General features: G+C 36.0%; 1 protein-coding gene across 1 annotated transcript; it reads left to right on the forward strand.

Annotated features, from left to right (window-relative positions):
* Positions 1-24683, forward strand: LOC144419239 (teneurin-4-like). The gene is made up of 8 exons (XM_078109807.1): positions 1-163; positions 9702-10088; positions 11110-11243; positions 11322-11458; positions 21983-22123; positions 23301-23434; positions 23873-23977; positions 24412-24683. Exons 1-8 carry the CDS (start codon positions 85-87, stop codon positions 24666-24668), a joined length of 1374 nt encoding a protein of 457 aa, XP_077965933.1. The 5' UTR covers positions 1-84; the 3' UTR covers positions 24669-24683.
* The last annotated feature ends 2190 nt before the right edge of the window (positions 24684-26873 follow it).

Below are 26873 nucleotides of genomic sequence, written 5' to 3' on the forward strand. Positions count from 1 at the left end.
GTTTTCGTTGTTAGCATTGTACCATACTTTACATATTAAATGAACGACTAAATAACAGTCTGTCAGTAAGTACTCGCCCCAGTGATGAAGGTTGAAGTACAGTCTGGAAATATCATGAGAGAACACAAAGCTAACGGAGTATACACTGACACAGCTTCAAGTGGTAAGTCCATAGAGGATACATATTTTGTAATATTTTTTCGAACGTACGGATCGCCTCTAATTGGGCCCATGGGCACGGCCCACTACGGAGCGATTTTTACATGGCCTATTTGCGCTGATGTCTCTAGCGGTTCAAATGGTAGATACAGAGTTGGGGTGTGTCGTAGCTGAATCACCGGCAAATCGACTGTCGCGCTAATCAATATACCGTGAAATTGTCCCTTATTATTTTAGAATGTTTCAGTTATATCCGGTAATTTTGTACAATGATAGAGTTAGTTGATATCAGATACGTTTGTAATGGATCTGGGTATTCCTAAAATATGAATGAACATTTGTACAGGAAAGCTTTTCGTTGTGCTTCACGATTTGGCTTTATTTTGAAATAGGCAGTGTTTAAGTGAAAACGCCAAGTCCTAAGCTATCATTACTACTGAATATGACACATTGTTGGGATCAAAATGAGTGGACCAACAATACTAAAAATAGCATAGTCTTGTGTAAACTGTATATCCAATCTCTGTTGTAATATTATTTATTATGCAGATACTGTTTTATTTTGAGACAAATAGATATAAACACATACTGCGCTTCATCACAGAGAGCATGTGTCATATTTACCGCTATTTTTTTTTAATATAAACCCTTGACTCTCCATTTACCAAAGCATCCTCATGATCCAGGCCACACATGCGGATCCAGCTGCACAAAAATCTCAAAACAAGTGGAATTCTCTGTTTGCTGATTCCAACTTGACCAAATTTGATTGATCGATAAGACCCGGTTTTAATTGCTTTTCAAGTAGAAGTTTTTGTTCATTCCAGATTAAATAAACAAACATACTTTAATTAGTTGTTTGTTGATCGATTACTGAGAATAGTAAACAAAGATTGCACAATATTTTGAGAGGATTGCGCAATATTTTGTGCGGATTGCGCAATATTTTGTGCGGATTGCGCAATAATTTAATTGGATTGGTTTTAGTGGGAAAATCTAAATTGGTGTGAGATTGGATGCGCAAATAAAACGACTTAGCTCTTCCTAATCTGTGTGATAAATTATTGAACATTCCCAAACAGTTTAACCCATACTGCCTTGGGAAATAGTATAAATAATGAAGTGCAAATTTATTTAACATTTGTAATCCTATTTTATAAATTAAATCGTAAAATCCTAGAAAAAAGGTTTAGCGATATTATATTTGTCATATCTTCCTAATTATTCAAGTTGAAACAGCAGAAATACTCTGATTATTAGCACCACACAACTATCGTCCGATAATAGCCATTTTCGCATCATAGTTGCAATATTTGGCTCATACAAGAATTTCATAGCAAGTAATTACATAATTGATTGAAAGCAAACGCTAGATATACTGACTCGCGTGATAGGAAATGAAACTTTGGCAAAACGTTCTTGGTTTGTTCCGACGTTGGTACAACTCACAGTTTGCAGTAATATATACTAATAAATTATTTGGTTACAATCCGTCGTTTCCACGCTGAACGCTGAATGTAACACGATGATATAAAACTGATATCTATGCTTTTTGAGTTTGTATGTTTTGACTTTTATGATAATTTCAACCCATAAGTTGTATCGAAATAATCCGGGTGTTGAGGTTTCTCGTTGTTTTGATAAGTTGTGGAAAACTGGAGATTAAAACCTGCTTTCATGTCACCGATAATGTTGTGTTTGTTGAATATTTTGGTTGGACAAATTTGAAATTGTATTCCACCAAGATTAATATAATATAGCTGACTTTTGTAAGTACATTATTGAAGACAATTTTGTTAAAAGGGATTTAAATTTAAGGCGCTCCAGAAGTATATGTACCGATATCAAGTTGTGTAAATGGACGGAAGCCTATGGACAGGGGGTATATTCACTTGGCTAACACAGACAGTCCCTGAACTCGTAATAGAACTAAAATAAGGAAAATCGAAATAAAATCATGCCCTAACCTGGTACACACACTACGGGAGTAGTAAGTACCTAATTTTGTTAAAAGGCATTGAAAAATTAATATCATACGGGGTGTTTTATAATACTGTATCTGCACGATGCTGTGTTTCAGTTTCAAAATGTTTTAAAAAGTTTTAGAGTTGAAGAAATTTAGGAGTTTAATTCTACTCCGCCAAAATTAATATGGCTCACTCGCTTTGGGAACGAGGTGTACTTATGCATCGCTTTGTCAAATTATTGTTGGTGTTTGGTTGATTGTTGGTATTGGGATAATTCCAGGTTTTATTCCGTATTGCTTGTCCGTCGATCTTTGCAGCAAATTTGGTGCTTTCAGGCTTTACAGTACCGGTACTTCAGTGTCAACCTTGTTAGTAATTAATTGATGGTGAGTGCATCATCCTATATTAGAGGGTCATCCGGGTTTGCGTAGACTAGATTTTGTTTAAAATTATTCGAATTCTATTTCAACAGACGTGATATATATATTACATCCTATCGAGTAAGATTTTAATATATGTTTATATATTTTAATATATACTTATGTATAATCAGAACATTTGTTAATTCGTTGTTTTGCCCCCGGGGTGTTTACTTATAAAACATCAATCATTTTGTCACAATACTGTAACTACGGATAACTTAGTAATCCATTATGACGCCTCTAACAGCAGACGACAGGTAGTTTATTACGTCACAATTTACAACCAGATAATCCATTAAACCAATTTCCGCTATCTTGACGTTTCAGATCGCTTGAAATAAAATTATAATTTTATGGAAATTTACGTGGGTAACTTTGTTACGTCACACTTTGTTTTTGAAATTAAATTTGTAATTTTTTTGTCTTTTCCGATATCGATTGGGTAATACTTCATCGTTACGCAGTCAAAGTCAATGCCAATCTTTGATCTTCTAAAAACTATTACGCATTATAAGGCTATATATTGTATATAAATATCATAGTTTTCGCCAAAATTCAAGTAATTTCGGTTCGTAGCATGAATATTTTATTGACGTAAATATAGAGTGTTGTCTTTCAATATTCAAGCAGGCGTGATCTGCACATAACACCTATTGGCCATGGTTGACATTCGTGTCGAACTTTCAGTTTATATTTTTCTGAGATAAGGTTTCGTTTTAACGAGTTAATCGAAATTCTTGTCCCACAATGAAAATTTACGTATTTTTGTGCTAAAATTGTCTTGTTACAATAATTTAAAGTTCTCCTATTCAATTCTGATTTCGATTTTGAATATTATTTTCTTTTATCAATCAAGACGATTTACTTAAAGCACGGTTACGCGCACTAACTCAGAAGTAAAAGGCAATTATCTTTAAACAAAGTTTTCTGTACTCACTCCAAAGTAGAAGAGACTGAGGGCGAAGTTGTGGGCGACCACTACAAAGTTAGGAGCTGGTTAAACTATATTGATTTGAAGTGGTGCATGTTAAGACCGTCAGTTCGAGCCAACATTTCCAGGAAAGTATCTATGGGACAGTGAATTCCACATAGATGGAGTTATCGAAACTTTCCGCATACAAATTAACAACAATCCATTATAATATCTGTAAAATAAGCATAACGAGGCAACATTCCGTTCCAAAGCAAACCAAAAACAGAACCAATTAAGCGTTTTTGTGCATAAATTTACTCCCCATTCGACCATACCGAGTCGGTTTCTTAGTAAGCAAAGTTTTATGATGACATAGATTGGCATTTACTGATGGAAAAATTCGCTGATAATAGACTTTGTTTTACATTCGCTCAGTTAGAAGAATCATTTTTATCGACGTTTGAATACTCCCTATATATGTGTATATCTCATCACTTACAAATTCAAAGTCTGGCTTCACTACAAAAGAATTTGCTTTCCGGGCGAGAACATTAAAAAAAATTAATCAAAACGAAATTGGTGATGTAATAGCTGTAAAAATCTTGTTTGAAAAGCTCATAACTCTGGTTTTTATACTAAGATTAATTTTTAATGTCCCGTCATCAATTTCAAAGTCTGGTTGATATGACGCTTGTTTGAATACTTTGTTACCCTGAATTACCCAAATACATTTTTTTCTGTCAAGTCATCAAGGGGTTAAAATCACACAATCTTGTTTTAAGGTCTTGCGTGCGCCTACTGTCTCATGATACCCGATAAAATTCATTATAAATGAAAATTTCTCGAATCAAATGGGTCGTTGATTTATTATTTAAACAAACTCCGCTCTCCCATGATCATAAAATTGAAGAATTTGACATTCCTAATCGGCTTATGGATCTAGATTTCCAGAGTACGATGGGAAAAACTTCGCCTGTCATCATTTCACGGATATTAAGTCCGTCGTCCTTCTCTTGGTTACAGTTACGTCACAATTATATTCGGATTTTGTGGATTATGTTAACATAATTATATATTTCCATTGATCATTGTTATGTAGGAATGAAATCATAATCCCCTTCTGTTTAGAATTGTTGTGAATTGCAAGTATTATGACCGAATAGGCATTAATTTATGAAAGAAATATCCTACAACTTTAGGATAACTGGGGGGGACACCACCCGAATTTGGCTTAGTCGGTTGTTTCAAACAAATGATATTTTTAGTTGAGTTAGACGTTCAGGTTTTCAGTGAATAGACTGAAGCGAGGTATAGATTCGTATCTACAGGGATTAGTACACGAGAAATTGGCTAAAAGCAAATTATGTGGTGGACTGGTGGTTTCACAAACTGAAGTAGCAATGTAGCAATAAATTAATAGTTATGTATGTTATTTTTTGCACTTTTACAGCTTTTTTGCATTATTAATCACCTGAGCATAGTCGTAATAGGATAGGTCGTAGAAGTTGGATAAGTCATGCATGACCCGATCGCTAGCCCATGCTATCAAGTCATTTGTTCGTATATTAAAACGTTAGATTCGTAGCTGCTGCTCTGTTTTACTATTTTTTCAACGACGGTAAAAATAACCTTCGAGACTGGCATAATGTCCATTCGCATCGAAGTATTTTTCACCATAAGAATGATATCAATATCCCTGCAGAGTTAAATTTCAAACATAAATATCGTAAATTAGAATATGTCTTCATAGATCATTAACGGATCACTTTCATGTACATTATTTCGTTAACAATGAACCGTCTACTGCAGATTGTTCATCCTTTGTTATGAAACAATTATACTGTATCACCTCTCTTTGAAGTGTCATAATGAGATGACGTAACAAGATAATGATGCATAAAATTATTACGTGACCTAATAATTGGATTACATGTCTCTAACGTAATAATGTCATCCGCTATAACTGATATATTTAGTGAGATTTGAGAAATTTTGACATCAATTTTTAAAAATATACGTACAAGTCCACAGCTCCCCCCCCAAAAAAAACATGAAGTTCTCAAATACTTCAACGAAAATAAAATGCATTTTTTGAACTTCTGTTTGTGTATGATTGTACCGAAAGATTTCAGTAATTTAGGACGAAATACACAAAAGTTTGTTATCTCTAGAATACTTTCCAAATAACTCGGGCTCTGTTTTTCGTTCTCTGTGTTTTTTTTTATTAATTTTGTTCAATTTTTCAAATTAAGGAAAATCGTTATTTTCCATAAATCATATCGGAAGATAATTTTGTTTTGAAAGCGTATCGACTCTCGAGACATTACAGTGAAAAAGTTTTGTTAAACTCACTACCATTCCATGGCTAATGATGTTGCAAAATTAAAACTCGATGTGGCCGGAGCGATCTGGGTATATTATGGGAATAAAAATATTTGGGCCCTCTCGCTCACTACTCTTCTAGAACGGAAATATAGAACGCTCCGTCATCTATAGGCCATGTGCATTAATTAAGTAATCTTAGGGTGATAAAGAATTTCGAGCACACTCTCTTTTTTTGCAAATTTACTTTTTATTTGCGCCCTGGTAAATTCGACTTGGTTAGACTTTTCCCAATTTGTGTTTGAGCTTGAAATAAGAGAAATTTTTTTCTGTCATTACATTATTCTTAATATTAACGATTGTTAACGACAGAACTTTCCCACTTTTTGAGTTCAAATCCAGCAACTTTTTCCAAACTGCTTGTACAGAGCCATTTTCTTGGGGGCAATGTGAAACACTTTTTATGCAACGCATCAACGCATCTAGGAACAAGGCTCTTCACAGTCAGCCACTACTAGGCAAGGAGCTGCTATAGTGTTCAAAGGCGACAAAACTTTTCAAAATCAATTCGAGTTAAATTAACTACATTTTGCAAACAATAATCGGGGCTCCCGAAGTATGCGAACCAAGATGGCGGACATCGGAATGTAATATGTATACTAGGTTAGGGTTAGGCCATAATTTTAGGTATAAATACTACGGGAGGCTCTTGGCTAGTCTTCGAACTGATAATAGGACTAAAATAAGGAAAATTGGAAAAAAATTATCGCCTAACCCTAACCTGTTACCCATGTTACGTTCCGATGTCCGCCATCTTGGTTCGCATACTTCGGGAGCACCCAATAATCAAAGTACATTGATAACGTTGGTTAATTGAACGTAGCTTGTTGAAAGCCTTGTTTGGAGTGAAGATATGACACATAAATATAAGTTGAATTCACAAACTTTTTTAAAATTAAATTCAAAGAATCGCTGATGTATTTTCCACGAGATTTCGTTACTGATTGATATTGCGAGTGATGACATTTCTACTTTGAAAAATCAGGTCGTGTTTATTTTGGGGAGAAATCGTGGAAATTGTGCTTTCTGCGCCAAGAAATGCTCAATCAATCGATTTTTTGACCAAAATTATTAAGTAAAAAACATGTAAGGGTCTTTGCTTATATTGTTGAAGAGATTATTGTAACCTTGTAAAACTGAACCGCTTTATAGAGTGTCACTGTGGATTAGGCCAAGTGCGCGGTGCGTAAGGTTTTTGGACCAGGGGCCACAAATTTGTAAGTGTGACGTATAAAGTTACATTTTATGAACAATATTTACAGTGTTACAAAAGCAAAAGTGGAAAACAATAAGTATATTGCAATTGCAATCTCAACAAACTACTTTTTAGGTTAAACATCAAAATTTGGTTTTAGTTTGGTTGTGGGAGCATCAATGGGTCCAGTTTGAATCACTTAACCGGCCATTCAATTTGTTTTCTTTCCTGAGACTTAGAACTTGCCTTGTGTCATATAAACAGCAGATAGTAACTGTATGTGCTGATTTACCTTTTGTATCTGATGTATAATATTACTATAGGAAAATAAATTCAGATGGTTTTAGTTTGTGGTCACTGCTGATTTTGGAACAATTCCATCCATAATCCGACCTTTAGTAACAATAAATGTAAACACGCAAAGCATTTCACGGCCAATTTAAAAATATCAGATTCTATCTCAAAATTTACACACGAAATTGGCTGCTAATCGAATTTCATGGATTTTGAAAAACATTTGATAAATTTCGCCCTGGGCGTAAAGGTCTAAGGATATGGTTTGATGATTTCATTGGGGTCAAAGTTTATTGTTTAGGATCCATTGATATTTAACACCAGGATTCGAAGGTTAAGGAGTAATGAATGTGACTACCGGATACGAATGCGGAAGTTGATGGGGGTGTTTCCTGGGCCGGCTGCTTTGTGGTTGTGATGACTTTGTCGAATTTATTTATTTACATATCATTTAGTCAATCGTCTAATTTACCGCGGCGCTATAATTCTTTATAGTCTCTGTAGCCTTTGGCATTTCAGATGTCGCCTATATCTTCGCTCGGAGATGAGTCTCCTATCATTTTGAGTGAGTGTGTGTGACTTAGCTTTTACCGAAATTTTTCAGTAATCTTTGAACTTCAGTACTAGTGATCAAGACTGATTGCCAATAACCTTGCTTGAAGAATGAGTCTCATTTACTCCTGAATGCGTAATGCACCCCCACAATTATGTATAGTTTCGGTGGTCGCCTGTGACTTTGCTTACAGATGAGTGTTTTTCACTTTCATGTGCGCGTAGCTATTGGCACTTCAGTGGTCCACGTAACCTGGCCTATAGATCACTCTAATTTGCTTTAGAGTTAGTGTGCGTGACCTTGCTTTGAACAAGTATTCTATATAAACCCTCCAGCGGGTAAATCGTCCGTTATTATAATATTCGTCCGAAACCGATATTTTTCATATTTTTTGTCCGAAGATGTTGAATTCACTTACATTCGGGGTTGCTCTACCGGCTGCAGAATGTATGAAATACAGAGAGCTAGGAATAAGGCTCTCCGCCAGTTGGCGCTCTCAAAGATTTCACCTCGTGATATCGTCAACAGAGGTAAAAGGTCAACCGGAAGTGATGATGTTATAATAAGCATGACGTGTACAAAAACTGTTGCACCATAATGATTCTGCACTTGTATATTTTTGCATTTTGGGAAATTCATTCTGTATTTGTTGTGCTCAGTTACAAATGATTCAAGTCCAATAAATATTCTCTTCCAACGAAGCATTCGTCCGATTTCCTAATAGCTAAAACATCGGGCCCAAATATCGCAGGCATCATCTCACTTATTGTACAAAGCCTGCTTCGGAATGTAAGGCGTGAAAAATCGTCGTTTAAAAGCTATAATAAGCATTCATTGTGTACCAAGTCAGTTAACTTTCATCATAACACACAGTGGTTTTTTTCATTTTCAATGTCATCATCATCTTGTATAATTGTGACATCACAGTTGAAGTAATGTGACATAACAGTTGTAGTATTGTTTCATCATCAATGACATAAAATTGCTGTGTAAGGTATCGAAATCTAGTATCGTCATCAACTAAGTCAAAGCGTCTCCAATTACCTTATATAAATCTTGCTAGGATGTTGCTGCTTATATGTTGCTTATTATCTATGTGCATAACGTATTCTATCGGCTGATTTTTTTTGGAAACTTATATTTTTATTCATTTTTTGTTTTCGAGCATGTTGTTCAACTAGGATTTCGATGTCCCTTTTAAGAATAATAACTTTCAAATATCGGATTGTCTAGGGACATTCTCTGCAGTATTTTTAGATTTTAATTTTTCCATCATGATATGATTGCGGGGAAATTACAAAACGTCAAATTTTAGTTCGTTCGATTTTGATTAATTCCACATAAATCAGGACCAAATAACAGAAATGATGAAGCAAAGGTTATCTTTTGAACCGATTATATTTTGTGTGTGTGTGCAGAAAAAAAAAGGAATTTTTGAACTTGAAAAAATTCCGAATCGTCGTTTGAATCTTCAGGGTTACCCAAAAAGCAGAACCGTTGAATCTCTTAATTACCTTTACGGATGAAGAAAATTTATATAACAATTGAACTTCTGTTTGTGTATGATTGTACCCAAAAGTTTCAGCAATCTAGAACGCTTTGCATAAAAGTTATGTTCTCTTCAGAATATGTTCTAAATAACTCTGGTATTGTTTTGGGGTCATATATATATATAGATTAAAAACGACATAAATCTTCCTGCTCAATAACTTCTATATTTGTGTCAGTTTGCAAAAAGAGATTTTGAATCCCCTTAAACACATATACATTAGATATGCATAACTCTAAGATATAGAATTTGATTCTCCTTTTACAGGTGTTTCATCTAACGATACCCACCATTCCTCGGTTCGTTACGAACCAGTTACCGATCGATCCTGCACCCCCCCTTCCCCAGGACGTCACGGTAGTCGTCATCGGTTGCTAGGCAGCAACAAGCACCGATCACCACGCATGACTGACGATGACATTACAGACGAGGATCGTCGCCGCGATTCCAGAGATGATGACGTAGGCGATGACGATGACGACATCGCAAGTATGGATGACGTTATCCGTGCGGAAGAACTCCGACCTTTGAACTCAAGACGTCGTATGTCGTCACCAGTTGTTATAGAACCCCACGTTAGGGATCAATACAGACGAGAATCGTCATCAATTCTCGCTAGAACGAATTCAGGCACAGTCTACGTCACAAAAGCAGGTAAGTCAGGCTTTTCACATCGTAACTAAAACAAAACTGGGTTCAAACAGCCATTGATACGCAAGGAAATATTATTTTACGGAGTCCCGCAATTTTTCATGTTTGGCATTGCTACCTAATTTATTACACCTCGGGCAGTTGGTTGGCACAAAGGTCAAGCTTAAATAATATCCAAATGATTGGAACATTGGGCCTAACCCTGATGGCATTGCAGGCTATAAATCTTGGGTTGAAATCTTATTCCCACTACCTCACCCAGGGTGTGATAAGATGTTCAGGCAATGCCGAACTGAAAAGTCCCCGGTACTTCAAACTTCAGTGACACTCTTTGACTGCCTATGAACAGCCATGTTCACAGTTTGGGGGCTTTTTGAAACCTACTGAAAAATTTTTTTTTTATTGCTTACAAAAGTCCAACAGAGTCCATTCTTACTAAATCGTTTACAAAACCTAATTACGTTTTAACTTAGCAAAATCGATTTCACGGACTTGCAGGAGCAACCGGTAACATTGTTATTATCGATCTGACTTAAAATAGCTTGTTCCGCGGTGGGAGAACAGCCAACTTAAATGCCAAGTTGTTGGCTCCCTATTTTATGTGGCTTACTTAAATTTTAAAGGACTGTATGTGACTTTGACCCCCAGCCATTTTTAATGCATGTACAACGGGTGAGGAGCAAACAGCTAAGCTACAGAGTGTTAATGAAGTCACAAAGTTTTTCAAATTTAGGGAATTTATCGATATCATATACAGTTTGTAGGCCATGCAGGTGTAATAAATAAATGAAGAAAAAACTTGAATAAACACTGATCAAAATGAAACAAACTTGGTTAAGATGTTTTGAGAAATGACTTCATGACAAAATTTCGGAGCTGTAACGTAACTTTGCGAACACCCTGTGTATCGTTTGCTTCTAACCAGGCATGCTACCAGTATGGTAGCAACCATTCGCTATTATATATATTTGTCTGATAATATATCAAATCTTTCTAAGTTTATATTTTTTAAACCTCTTTTTAGGTCCTACAACTTTACCTATTGAACCACGTCATCAAATGGGACTTCCGCGAATGGGAACTGGGCTTCCGCCTTCCGGTTCCACGTCACAAAACACAGTTCCGCACGGAGGAACACCGAATTTATACAAGCCTCAAGTAAGTTATTTTCAACAAACACAATAACACATACAAAGTCTTATTTCGTCACTTTTATACTTATAACGTAATATACAGAAACCGAATTCACTCGTGACGTCACGATTACCTACATCACAAACAGAGCAATTTGACCCCGTCGTCATGACAACGTTGAAACCAACGCACGAAGCTGACCAATCAGGATGGAATTACGTTGGAAGTCCAGAAGTCAGGTACGATACTCAAGCTTTCTTGCTACATGTGTCTCTTTTGTTTTGTTTAAAACTCATTATTTTCCCCACCAGTCATAGTGAGGTAGTTGGCGACATACATTTTCTGAGTTCAGAGAACCTGCTGTCACTAAGTTCGATACAAAAAACAAGCTGTTCTCAAAATTCTGAATCCCACCACCGCATTCCTTTGCCTTTTCAAAACTTCATTCCCCCCACTGAAATTTTTTAAACTCTAATGCGGCATATGCAAGTGACACCTGGTGAAACTCGTTATCAGGCTTTGCATTGTTTAAGCAGTTTATAGTATGTCCCTAAGAAGAATATTAGTAATATTACAAGCAAATACAATAATTCTACTTCTACCTCATGTTATTATTTATAGAAAAAATAAACATTTTTAACGAGTTTGTAACCACAAGTTTTGAAATGGCCCGGAACAAGAGAACATTTGTTTTTGGTTATTTTCGTTTCGCTAGTTCGTTCCGCGCGATTTTCTCCCTGGGATTCCTGGTTGAATGGGGTTTTCAACATTTCACAGTTCCATTCATGCGTCACAGTGGTTCACAGCGGTCCCAGACGACACGCTATTTATTCATTCACAATGGATTTGTAAACTAGTTTTTGCAAATATTTCGCAAGTATGATGCAAGCTTGGGCCATACACGAAAATTGAATTATCCATAACCCATAATTGAATGTGTGAAGATTGTAAACTGGGAAAATTATTCAATTTTTACAAACGCTCACCCGTGGCTGGATATTTCGATGTTTTTAAGTCTATATTAGGACAGTTCTAGAGCAATGAATAGAAAAAGAATTGGTATCCAATCAGTAATATTTCAATATCACAGAGATGCAAGCGGTTACCACGTGACATGAAAGTTCTTGAAAATTGAATATGACATAGTATCTAGGTTTCGAAACGTTTTTGCGCCTTCGTTTTTAATCAACAATTAGGACAAGGGTGGCTATACAACCACCATTATTTCAAAAAACTTTAGAGAGTTTGGGTATAGACCCTAGAATTTAAAATGAGCAACGTAACTTCGTCTTTTCGGCAACCTTCATAACTTTTGATAATTTAGCAGTTACACTGGCAGAACAATGATAAAATTCTCTCGCGGACCGGGTTGAGATATGGGCGCTACACCAGATAGCGAAGCTTCAACGATCATCAAGATAACTAAACTGCGACTTCAGTCACAATCAGCCCAGCCTAAACCTAAACCGAGATTCACCTCAAAAACATCTTCTCCTATCTAACTATATTCAAATATTCATAAATTCTAAAACAAAGAAAAAAATTCCTTCATCGTTTCGCAGACAATCCGTCGTCGGTGGTTGTGTGTGTGATAACAAACTAATTATTTTGTAATAATAAACTTACTTGTTACGTAATAATAAAAGGAAACCAATTAGCGACGATATGACAGGATAGAAAATGCAAATCTTGTTGCAAATAGTTTTGACAATTTAAATTAATATTAAACTGTTTTTTATCTATGCCATTGGGTTTGAGAAAAGAGCTACCCAATCTACCTTTGCTAGTTTCGTGACAAATATTTTTAGTGGGCTGTTCTAGCGGTCAAAGCGTTTGATTTTTGATAACTACCGTATGATGGCGATGCAGATTGAAAATCGCAGGTTCGATTGCCAACCATCTCAAACTTGACAGGCAATGCCGAACCAGTAAATTCCGATCTTCAAGAATAGTAGGCTTCTATCAGTGGAAACTGTACATAAAACCACTGACCGACTCGGACAAACTAGAAATCAGTACAAACATTCAAATGCAATATAACACAACAATTTTTTGAACTGTGTCTACTCATACTTTTGACACTGAAAAATTATAGTTTTGTGTTTTATCTGCCGATTTGTGACGTCATAAGTAACCGCTGATTGATTGGGGAGGGGCCGGTTATTGATTTGTATTAGATTGAAAGTTGGCGGCCGTTGAAAGAATAATAAAATGAGCATATCTTGGGAATAAAATTATTGGATGGATTTTTTTCCTTGTTTGGAATCCAAACTTTGGATTGCCTTGTGTTTTATTTACCGGCAATTTCAAAATTTCAAGAATATTTTACCTTTTTTGTTCACAGCATTAGTCAAACTAAAGTGGATAATTATTATGGAAAGTGTTTCAGATATCAAGTACGACTTATCATATTTTATCTGCGGCCAAGTGTCGGGCCATACGCTAAGATAGCCAAAATGTTGTTCTTTGTGTATTTAAAACTCCAAAAACCCTTTTTTTGGGGATTATTTTGTCGAAATTAATAAAAATCAACTTTTAGGGTAAAATCTTGTTTATGCAAGAATCAAACCTCCTAATTTTTCTTAATTTTTAAAATTTAATCTCCCTATCAGTCAAACCCTGAGGTCGGGGGGTTAATCGAATTTAAAAAAACAACTCGACGATTGATTGGCTGATTTCATTCTCAGTCATGCATGATATATAAGTGTGAACGACTTTTTCACCTTACACTCAAGTCTCTGCTTCCACTGATACCAATTCCGTATGGTTCAGCATTCCCAGCCCCCTTTATTTCACCCCGGGTGAGGTGGTGGGGTCATGCTTTCAGGTTGTTCCATGTTCGACCTATCGAACAAAAACTAGCATATTTGAATATTTTGATGTTTAGAATTATTAAATTAACTCAAAAACCTTGCAAAACAGTGAAAAACTGTCAAAAAACACCAAAAACTTTGTAGTTCCTCCAGCCGAAAATCAACAACTGAATCATAGGCTCATATTTGCATAACAATATTTGTTATTGTGCTTAAAGTCGAGGTCAGTAATTTAAACGGTGATTGATATTGTGTATATTGAGAGGTTGATTGGAGCAGTGTGTATCCCCTTACTTACACAAAGGCGGATAGAAAGGAACTGTAGTCAATTACGGAAAGACAGAGAGAAGGGACAATTAATTACTTAAACGGTACTTCAATATCCATTCAATATAACTTTCATAATTTTTGCTACAGTTTGTTTGCAGTCAGTGCACCCAAGAGCAGAAAGAAAACAGCAGTAGTTACATACACTCTACTCTAAGAAACCATATATTACACACAAGCCATTAAAAAATCAAAAATTAAATACAAATAATTAATTTTTGCTACAATTTTTTTTGCGTTTAGTTATTCCAAAGGTAGACAGAAAAGAGCAGTACTTGTATACGCGCTACTCTAAGCAACCATATAACATACACAAGCCATAAAAACTCGTGTCGATTCAGAAATGCCTAACCGCCTCCAAACACCTAATACATCAAAATTTATCAATGTCAATTAGTAGATTGCCCTCTTTAAGCTATATTGCGTATACAAACATCCATCAGTGTTGTACACATGGTTAGCCTAATCCACACCGCTATATTGGGTGTTATGTCGCAAATCGCACTAATCGCCAAACCAAAAGCGTCGCATCGTCTGCACCACAAAATGGTAGAAGACAAAAATAGTCATGGACCGCCCATATGATGCTTATGTCATTCGTATTGTCTTGGAACCATAGCTGCGAATATTGCTTTAAGACCATAGCTGCGAATAGTTCAGTCGATACCATTTGTGGGAAAACTATTTCCGCGAAAGAGTCGATATCTTCTACATGGCGTTTTTTACGCAATTCTCTCATAATAAATCTTTGTTTTATAAGAAGACACTGATATAAAACGAGCTACAGTGCTAAGTTTTTCACGTTAGTTAGCCTCCATTTTAACTTTAGTGGCCAAGGAACCCAACTTCGGATATTCCTTCAAATCGGGCCATTTTTCATTCTCTCTTTTTTCAATGATTCACTTTACTCTTGTTATATACAGCACCATTACCCAGAATATCTAACTTGAAATTGCGTTAGAAATGCGTAATCCGTTTTTGAATATACAAAGGCGCCGGATTGTCTGTGCTTGCTGGTGTGAGCATAAACTGCAAGTCGTTCATGTGGAACATTATGAAACTGAACCTAATTTGGTAAGAATTTTGATGGGATTCGTTCGGTCTATTTATTGGTTAGCGCGGTGGACGGTGTCGCAAGTTATTAAGCCCACCGTTAAAAAAGGGGCGTAGCAAGATCAATAACCCTACAGAGGAGAACATTCGAAAAGAGCTTGCTATCAAATATCCATTCCCAATATATGGCGTTCCAGAAATATAGTAGCACCTTGAATATAAGTGAATACTCGTATAAATCCTTCATCAAAGCCTAGAGTTAAAACCTATTACGGCTTCCTCCACCCTCAAGTCCAAGCATCTGAAACAAATAACTGACTACCTAATCCCATACTTGACATAGACTGCGATAGTAACCTGACCGGGGGGCGGTGTTTCGCTATATGGCAAGTCGGCTTATCGACTTTCCTCTCACCCAGGATAAATAAGAAATTTATATCATATCATGAATGAACTTACATGAATCAACAATGACATTTCTATCAAATTTACAGTGCATGTTGAATACACGAACGTACTAAATTAATTAGGTTTCGCTAAGTGGGGTCAAGGTCATGTATATAAAGTCAAGGTCGAATATTTATATTCCTCATGTAACATACTAATAGATCTGAACTTGTTTTATCCAACTATAGTTAATTGACTCGCGGTTTTGTCTTTTGATTTATGGAGTTCGTGGTCTCACATGTTACTGAGCTTGGGTCGTTATTTTTTAACAGTTACGATGCACATGTGTGTCAATCGTGCTAGTGAAGGGCCATAGACATAGCGTTATATATTCAGTAATATTTCCATACGCAACTAAACTGTAAGTCATGGATGGGGCGCACCCGTCTCTGCCAAATGTAGAAATAGGGAAATTGCAGCTTGTCATTATATCGTTAATATATGTTAAAAGTACTCTACCTCGAGATATAGCGTATCCATAACAATTTGAAATTGCAAAAGGAATTAATTGATACCATATGTTGTTTTGGTACCCATATATCTATTAAATGGAGTAAAAATACTTGAACAATTACTGATAAACAACAAACCTGGTTGAGATATATTGATAACTGACTTCGTAACAAAATTTAAATTGCAAAGGGACTTTGTGGACACCCTTTATATGTATAGTTGAATGTATTCGATAGTTCACTTTTGTGGTTCAAAACGGTACTGTAGTAAGAACGGTTTTAATGGTCAACCGTTTTCAGTTAAGGTATTAAACCGGAATCTAGAACTTGAGTAAGAATGACTGTAACTGATTTCTGGTCCCATTTGTACTTATATCCCAGATTCGGACGTGCACATACGGCCTATTTTTCGAGCGGAGCAATACAGACTGGAATGAGGCGTTACGAACAATCGCGCTAACGTTCACCCAATCTTTGAGATTTGTCTAAATTTTGGTTTAAATCACGTAAAATAAACATTGTTGACAAGGTAACTTAAAGATTAATGTTACTTGTTGAAAAATGATGATTTCAGCGCAAAAATGATCGATTATTCTCTAGTTTTTACTTTTTAGCAAAAAATGGGAATTAGACACAGTGTTGAAAATTTGCGCCTCGCTTCGCTCAATTAATTGAATTGGTGATTGCTTAGCCTGTAATAACTTATTTGAGAATTGCCTTATACCGCAATTTTGAGGCAGTGCGCTGGCATGGATTTGCCAATTTCAAATAAAAACCCGAATTTCTTTCCAAAAAACATGAAACATTGTTCTAGAACCTAGAGCTTTCCTCAGCTGGAAGAAAATACAGAAACTGAGATGAGAAAACTCATTTTTTGCGCAACGAATACCCATCCATATATATTCACAACCTCTTATTGTACTGTGAATATAAATTTTTTTTTTTTTAAATCGCAATATTTGCCAAAATGTTTAAAATTCTTTAAAGAGACTTGATTGACTCGGAACTTTCCAATATTACATTGCTTCATTTTCGTATTGATACAAGTAAACAGGGTGAGGTCGCCTGCAGTTCAATAGCGATACCGTAGTACCTACCCATTGTAATACAGCTAGTTGCATGGCACGTTCAGCTATATATATGATCCAGCCAGAAGTTCAATTCCAGAATATTTTTCAAAAATTTAATCACGGTAGAGCAGTATTCGGTTTTAACGGTCTGTGGTTTTGGTCCTTTTGTCTGTGTGTTTTATCGGATTTACCGGGCCCTTATTCCGTTCCGCTTCATTGAGTCTTTCCGATCGATTAACAGCGTTAAGAACCGGAAAATTTAATTTTAAATATCCTCTGCCAAGCCAAGGCTGAAGAAAATTTTTCTATTATGTTCGGGCCATGGTTGGTTAAGGCTTCATAATGTTGAATTTCATCAATGGCCGTGTTTGTTTGAAGATAATGTTACAATAATATTCGCACCCGCATCCGGCACGCATGCTTACCCATAAAAGGGTTCTCGGGGTCTTTTTTCACCCACTATTTGGGGGTCGAATTACATTTCTGTGTCTATTTCTGTCGAATATGCATTTTTGTCGCCCTAGTTAGGCCGCTAAGAAGATAAAATTTCCAAATTATGCTAAAAAGTAGGATTAGGCGACTTCTAGACTGAAGAATTGATTCCAAAATGTATAGTTTACTTGAGTTTAAGCGAACGTAAATGAACGTATTTTCAAACGACGATTGCTCGAACTATATGTTTTATTTTACCTACAATCGCCCGATTTTTCATTTGTATGAGAGACATAAGCATCAAATTTCCACGCAGCTAAAATCATATACCAATTTTCTGCGTAGAAACAAAATTTATTAGAGGCGATAATTCTGCCAATTTAGTTTAATATTCGAAGAGTGCAATTTTGTGTAGGCAGTTTTCGACTGGTGTTTCGATATATATGTTTTATTGCAACTACGGTCACAATTTGCACCTTCAAAAGAATGAAATCCACAGAGATTATTCAAAGCGTAAAATTTCCACACGTTTATAAACCCCATGTCTATGAGATTTCCGCGTAGGATCTAAATTTATTTGATACGAGATATTCTATGCTAATATTGTTTGAATTTACAATTCTTGAATATCAAATTAAGTTCTGGATTTCCGTAAGCATGACGTCACAAAATCCGTCACGCGTTTAATAAAGCAAAGCTCTTAATGTCGAGCCTATTATTTGAGAAATTCACGAGGAAATAATGGAAATGCGGAAATTGGGGGATTATCGGAAAAATGTCGCCGTAAACGTCAGTTTAGAATCAATCCCGTATGGTCGTTTAAGAAAAGTACTCTTAATGATAGGTATTAGGGCGACAAAATATAGTTTTTTTTTTTTATAAAGGGTGATTTAAGTATTAAGCGGGCTTAGGGTCGAGACGTGAAGTTCTCGTAGTAGGCGAGACTCATGGAAAGTTTCGTGACATCGCTTTGAGCAAATTTTTCATAAATAAAGGCATGTTTTAGGACTTTAGTTAGAATGGTTCTACCAGTTGCCAGTCCCAGGTCCATGGACTGGATTCGATTAACCAGAAAAATCTTCTGACGAGCCAATGGACTATGAAAAGCATAGGTGTTGCTTTGCTTTCTAGATCTTACGCTTTTATCGTAACGTAACGTAACGTAATCGTGGATGTATCGAGGGATTAAGTATGGCCCATATTAGAATAAAGCACTTGCTTTTATTTATTTTCAACGATAAACCGGAAATGGATTTTGAAACGTTTTCAAATTTTTTTCATTGTTGCGTAACAAAGCTGAAAGGCACGCCTTTATAACAAGTTGAAAGATTGAAACATGATATGAATGTGGGTGGCAGATAATAATTACGTAATACAAATCATGACGTCATCAGTATTATAATTTAAGGTCATTTTCATGCATAGTTCATATACGAATCCTCCATTCCATTATTTCTTTAAATCTTTGAAAAACCATCCGCGCCCAGCTTTGCGTTAATCCCATTCCAGACATCCCCAAGTTAATAGCTTGCCAAGTCCATTTACTCACACCCACATTATAGCAATCATACTTACAGGGGCCGGAGATAAAATTCAACGTACTTCTACGGCCCACGTTTGGTGGAGGATAAGAATTATACCGGAATTTCAAAAGCTAATGCACACATTAGTGACCTCTAACATTTGACCTTTAACACCAGGTCTATGACCTTTATTATGTTATCTGCTGTCCACTAAGTGGTCAGCGTGTACTGTGCATACACAGAACTCAATGATATGACCAGAGTGTAATTTGAAAATGAGTTCCTTTATTAAATAATTTGATTAAAAATGGCCTCAGTTGCTTCATAGGTTCGAAAAACTGGCTCAATAATTTAAAAATCATCATTTGAATTGGAATTTATTCATTGGACTAACGACTAATGAAAAAACGAATTTGTTGTCTGCTACAAGTTTACTACAATTTATGACGTCAAAATTCTGTTAAGATATAGCAGACGACTAATCAAAATCGGCAGATGACATCTATACAATGGAATGCTTTGAAACGACTTTTTGTTGTCTTATCTTCTGTCGTTTGCTTTATCATTCCTAATGACGTCATCAAGTTATTACGTCATTAAATCGGCATAAGGTTATTGTTTTCGCATTTCAAAATCATACCGTACCTTTCGAATGACGGCATCAAACTATTACATCATGATATAGGACATATTGCTTTGTTTTGATCCAAAACTTATGACCATACCTTCTGGGAGACGTCATTAAATCATTACGTCATATACAGTTCTCGGCGCTGAAATATCCCTAACTAAGCCTTCGTTTTGTTTGGCAACGACCCCAAGCACCCCGACACTGTATTAATCTTTATCATACGATCTAACTGTTGTTGGAATTGATTTCAAAGCACCGGGAACCGCGGACGGGACGATGGGCGCCTTGATCATGGGGCCAGACGCATAAGGGTATAAATTACCCACTTGGATTTGGAATGCTTGAGCCTCCAGCTATCTAAACAAACTGGGAATGAAGATTTTAGAACATTTTATTTCATTTTATGTTTGTTTTCATAATGTTGTTAATCTAATCTTAGGCTAGTCGCTGCTGGGTAACTAGTATTCCTTTAATGACGACTTCCTTCACCCTGATATTCTGTTAGTATATTTTTACAGTTCAGTGTTGTTCAGTGTGTTTTCGGTATAATGAGAAATTAATCAATGATTATCGCATATCTATTACTATTCATGCGTCACTTTACCCTGATCACTTCTAATCCTATCAAGTCGTTGATAAACTGTCATATCGCAAATTGCAATTTATTCGATACCTGTCACTCATTGTGAATAGATCAAACAAGTTATAAAATTTGTGAAATAAAAAGTCGCTCTTGCTGACGCCATGACGATATAAGTCGAATCGCCATTTTACTTTGCTTTTTTAACCAGTAGTGCAACCTAATACAAGCATACGGGTATTTCAGTATTTGTATCGAAAACTCTCAAATATCGGATTTCCACCCCAAAAAATATCGCCAAATACAACATAAACAATAGAACGGGAGCGGAATGTCAAATTAACGTCTTTTCTACTGTTTACTTGAAACATAGCTCTACTTTTGAAAATATTCAAATATGGTTTTGACATTTTTCATCTAAACAGGGGAAAACAATACAATGTGCAAGCATAACTTTTCCTACCTTATCATTAACAAATGGGACGTTACTATTTCGTTATTACATCACATGGGACGTCATAAGCTATAATGACGTCACAAATCACGATCGCTGACAGAGAGAGATAAATCGTCCGCTTTGAGTTTTTAATTAAATATTTGTCTGTTTACATGCACTTGACTTCGGGTCGGGAGTGGATGCCTTCTTTCGTTCGTTAATAACGTAACAAGATTATATTTTTAGACTTTTACGGCTTCAAAAACGCGAAAATTTCCCAAAAATGCCACATTTTAACGCAAAAATCTACTTTTTCGAGTTCGACTCACAATTTTTAGTTAAATCTCCATAGTGCTTACAACCAATATCCTACAAAATACGTTTCGTCTACTATTGTTCTTCTATTTAAATTGATGCTACCACGAAAATCAATGAAGTACAAAACAGCAGCATTGGCTGCCCACCCATAACATTCGATTATTCTGACCAGTTACACATGAATGATTTCTGGTCACGAAGGAGTACTAAGCAAGGCCCAACTCATTTTTTGTTTGCACAGTTGAAAGCTGTGAGCACTGAAGGGTATATTAAAGCCAGTAGCAATGAGTTCTCACCATGTAAGGTCCACGGATAATTCGCGCTTTCATTTACGGCATATCTACGGATTATAATAGGCCCAAACAAGGCATTATTTTCTGACCATGAACTCTCCTGGCAAAGTGCGAACCTTTTTTTTCACATTTGGTGAATCTTTTGTGTGGATTTGAGTTAGATTAAAAGCTCAATGAATGCGAAGGTGAAATATGTATGGGAGATTCGCATTCATTTGTAACACGATAGCGATTACGGAAGAATTCTTCTTTCTAAATGTAATTTTAATGTATATCGATAACATCGGGGCTCATCGTCGTTGCTGGACAATATGGCGTTTGTAAACCATCGCTTTACTAGGATTCTTCTTTGTATATCATTGACCATTTATTTGTATTTCTGTTACAGAAGTCCTTATCCATTCTCATCGGGGGTTTCTCCTCCCCACAGACACTCAGTTACGACACCTAGTGGAGAGGACACAGCGGCAAGGTTCATGAGCAAGAGACCTTCGATCGCCAACGCTTACAATCCTACAAGACATATCGGGTATGTACTAATGAGACGTCGGTCAGGTTGCCACTCAAAAAGATATTATGACGTCATATTTTATATATATATATTGTGATGTCATATTTTAATTATGACGTCAAATTTTAAACGTTTTAAGAGCTAATAATTCAATTATTTATTTTTTTCGCTTCCAAATGGCTCTTGTTAAACAGATTCTGGCATGATGACGCCATAGTTCATATTTTGTGATGTCTCATTTTTAATTATTACGCCACTTTACTGGCATCTTCACAGAAACATTCATCAGCTTTTTATAAATCGCTCAAAATGTCGTAGCACTGATATTGGTAATATTTTTCATTTATTTCCACGTTTAAAGAAATCAATATCGTTTGATTGTGCGAAATATCGAAAATACCACTGATTGAAATTAAGAGTATTACTTATCCTTTATGTATATGAGTTAAGAGTAAAGTGGACGAAAACACATCAATCTAGGATTTATGCTCATCATTATTATGACGTGTGGAGTCACGTGACATTTTCAAATATTCATGAAACACAATGAACCAAACAAATACAACCTGTTATGCTTGACCGAAGACCGGTTACTAAATTTATCAAAAACATGTTTTGAGACAAAAATAATTGTTTTTTAATCAAAATGATCGATTTTATGTCTTTTTGTTGAATTTTCGCTGGAATAATTTTGTTTTCTCACAAAAAAATCGATTAATTCTTAATTATTAATTCATAATAATAGTTGCAAACATGCGATTCATTATCCTTATGACGTTGAACCATTATAACGTAAACAATGTTGGATACTTTTACCAACGGTCGTTCATGACTTGTATGCCATATGATATTGTTAGGTCATCTCTAATTACCTTGCTTATTATTGAATAAAATAAAATTTGTCCACACATTTATATGCACTGATACAACATAGTTTTCAATTACATCCTTATTTGCGTTTCGTACATAGTTTCGCATCTGTTTACTACATACGTCAGGAATCTCATGACGTCATCAGTAGACACAGTAGACATGTTAAAATCAAAAAGGGGGATGATACTTGAAAACGAATATTGTTCTCAGATTACAATTTCTATTCGTTACATTATACTCATTCGGTTACGTCATAGTTTTATGACGTCATCATAGGTTTGTTTGAAGCAAATTTTAATTTGTAATATTTTGCTTTTTTCAGCAACTCGCAGTTCGATAGCACCGGTTTCAAATGTTTCAAGAATAAATTTTCATCTCGATGTTCATGGAAATGCGCCGCCATCACTTTCATACTTTTCACAATTCTACTCGTCGCCCTTGTCGCGTACTTTTTAGGTAAGATATTAATTATAGTTTGTGACCGGGGGTGTAATGTAACTGTTAAACTATTTTTCTCTGTTGCCATTACGGAGTTCTTATATACGGAATTGGTGCATATACTCATGAAACAAATCCGTTTGTTATTGAACAGTCATTGTGAATTGGAATGGCCTCCTTTGTAGAGGTATGTTGTGCTGTCATATAGACGGCAGGTTTGTAATAGAGATGGATATATCTTACTAATCGCAACTTAAATGAACTCCGCTATTCATCTCAGCTATATAGACAGCAGGTTTTATTTTTGTGGCAGATTTGCAATGCCAATAAAGTGCAACGTTCTATATGGAGGCTCTGCCTATATCCATTAGAAAAATGGTGGTAAATGTGCTCAGTACAAGTGTTGGGAATAAGGTGATGTTCCTCATCCTCTAACTTCTCTAATTTTACTTCCAGTTCAATCACTTGCCGCTTCCCCACTCATCGAATCCGACGTCAGTTGTTTGGTTACAAAAGGACCGACGGGGAACGCCGGAGTTACTGTTGTAAATGGGAACACTGGTAAGTCTTATTTCTACCTTTGTATTACTTGTTCAGCAAATTAGCAAACTTGAATAATGGTCTTACATGATATGAAGAAAAATACCTTGCACAATTTGTTAGATTGCTGTTGTCATCCCTGTTTCCCAGATAAACAATTTATTTTCGTTATCGTCGCATGTGGATCTTCTATCTGTACTCTGTACACTTTGAGTTAGGTCCCTTTGTGCTGATGCAGATACCAATATATAGACCCTATAGCATTGGTCGCCTGTAACTCTCATTCTCTTTCCGGTTTTAGTTTAGGTCTTCAGTTTTTGACCTGAGCGAATTCGCCCAAAAACCTAAATTTAGTTCTTTTGGGCGAATGAGTGGTTTGCATGCAACTATTCTATCTTGCAACTTGGAGCGCTACGTTGTTTTATCAATTTCAATGAATCCTAATGTTTTCACAGCGGGAGGTCCAGAAATTCCGTTTGAAATTCAACTCGGGAGGAAAGCTCGATTCTCCGTGCCCGCAGGAATGTTCTGGCGCTCTCTAGTGTTCATGGGAAGTGACGATCATCTAAAGTTTAATTTCACAATCAGCAGGAGAGCCATCCTCGGGGTTTACGGAAGAAAAGGAATCAGGCCGACACATACTAAGGTAAAAAAAATGATATTTATTTTCGTCGTGCAGATAACATTGCACAATTCGACAAGAGTAAAATAATTCATTTAAAAAACAGACATACAATATGTCGATGGCAAATGACGAGGGGCCGCAAAATACTGAACGGTCGACGTCAAAAATGGGTAATTTACCTCTTCATTTTTAAAAGTTTCCAAAATTTGACGGGTTAATACAAAGTGTCGAAAAACACCTGGGTTTGGGTTTGACTAATAGGACAGGTTTGGGTTTTGTCACGTAACACAAGGATTTCAAACACAATGGATAATAAATTGTGGGTGTTGGAAGCGTATGAAGAATAAGAGCTTTCATATTTATTTGATTTAATAAACTTTTTTCAAATAGTTTGAGGTGTAGAAGAATATTTAGTGTAACCGTTATAGACAGATGTCCATAAAGTCCCCTTACAATTTCAATTTTGGTATGAAGTCAGTTCTCAATATATCTTAACCAGGTTTTTATTTAATCGGCAATTGTTCAAGTATTTTTACTTCATTTAATACAAAACAATATATGATATCGATAAATTCCCATTGCAATTTTAAAAGTTTTTTTAGGACTCCATGGACACCCCAAATTACTGTAATATACCACTCCTTTCTATGAATGAGAGTACCGCATGAAAAAATTTGCGCGCATTGTTGCAACTTTTGTGTCAATTTATATTTTTTCTGGCGAATGTTTCAAATTTTTGCCAAAATTGTTAATTTAGTTTTAAAATTCCAAAACGAGAGTATTTTCACTAAAATCCGTTTTAAAAAGTCAATCACACTGTTGTAAAAAAGCAGCAACTTCACTTATATTTCACGATATCCAAGTTCAGTGACGTTACCTATCCTTCAATGAATTATTTTATGTTATTAATTTTATAAAAATCGCCAAAATATGTGTCAGGTGAAAAAAAACAGTTGTAAACTGCAAGCTAAGCAAATTGATGATTTTCATTGATAATTTTTTCATAATAACCTAGAAATTGTCAACAAATTCATCAATTTTTTCACAGTCCATCTTCTTATTCTCTAATCTCTCACGATCGGTTAGGTTTTGTTTGCTCAAGTTCTTTGCCTCCTCATGCGTGATATTGAAAGAGGATTAACTCTTGTGCTTGTGTTTTAAAGTTATTTTAGGAAACACTTTCACCAGGCAGAAATGGCTTTAATTTATAATAAAACATGCACAACTGGTCACGGGCATAGCCAGGGATTTACAAAGTGGGGGGTTCTGAAATTTCTAATCACCAAGTTAGAATGTATCAGCCGACGGGTCCGTTTTTCGAAGGTCTATAAAATGTTTCAAGCTACGAATAATTGCCATGTTTTATACAGAAAAATGCATTGTTTTGGGAAGGGAATCCGGAGGTCATTTTTTTCCGACCCGCACCCCCCCCCCCGTGGATCCGCCCCTGTCATTGCCCTGATGAAGTTTGTATTAATAGATATATCTGGTTGAATGTATTGACGATTGAGATCTTATTCCCGTACCATTTCCAACTGTTTGTATCGACATTTGGAACCTTGGAGGAATTTGGTTGGTCGGGCCTTGAATGAGCGCGCTATGCTTTTTCCAGAACAGATACGGCTTAATTTCATAGTTTACTTCTATAGCTATGTCATGAATAAGACTGATAGCAACCAGTTTTGTCAATTTCAAAACTTGAATAAACGCGCCCACACGCAAACTGTCAGAAATGTCCAATACCAAAGCGTCCATGGATTAACCCTCGTCCATATAACGTGATGCCAGATAGCGCAAAAGTATCGTGAAAAGTTTGATGTTTCATCCGACTGAAAATAAGTTTAGCACTAACAGGTAATCTAACAAAGCGTGCTTGGTTTACAGTATTAGCAAATAAGCCGTATTTATTCATGCACCGACACGCAGTTAGTTATAGCTGCTTCACCAAGATTTTCATTGATATAAAATTACCTTACGGTGGATCTGATCTATAGCTAAATCGCTTTTCTCGAAAGCGGGCTCGGTTTACGGCTTCTATAAATGGCTGTGGAGTCGGAGTTTGACATGTATTACTGGTGTAGGAGTCGTATTTTTGAACTACCCGGAGTAGGGAGTCGGACTAACCGGAGAGCTTTCAGGCCTTTCAGACTTTCAATGGTGATGAAATAAATCAAAATTTTGCAACGACAGTCGAAAAGCATAAGTCGGTGTAGCTACCGGATAAATTATATTCGATTTTTTTTTTCGGGAACTTCAGATATGTCCATTAGTATTTACTAACATGTAATTCCA

Source organism: Styela clava, unplaced genomic scaffold (genome assembly GCF_964204865.1).
Source record: "Styela clava unplaced genomic scaffold, kaStyClav1.hap1.2 HAP1_SCAFFOLD_213, whole genome shotgun sequence".
Lineage (NCBI taxonomy): Eukaryota > Metazoa > Chordata > Ascidiacea > Stolidobranchia > Styelidae > Styela > Styela clava.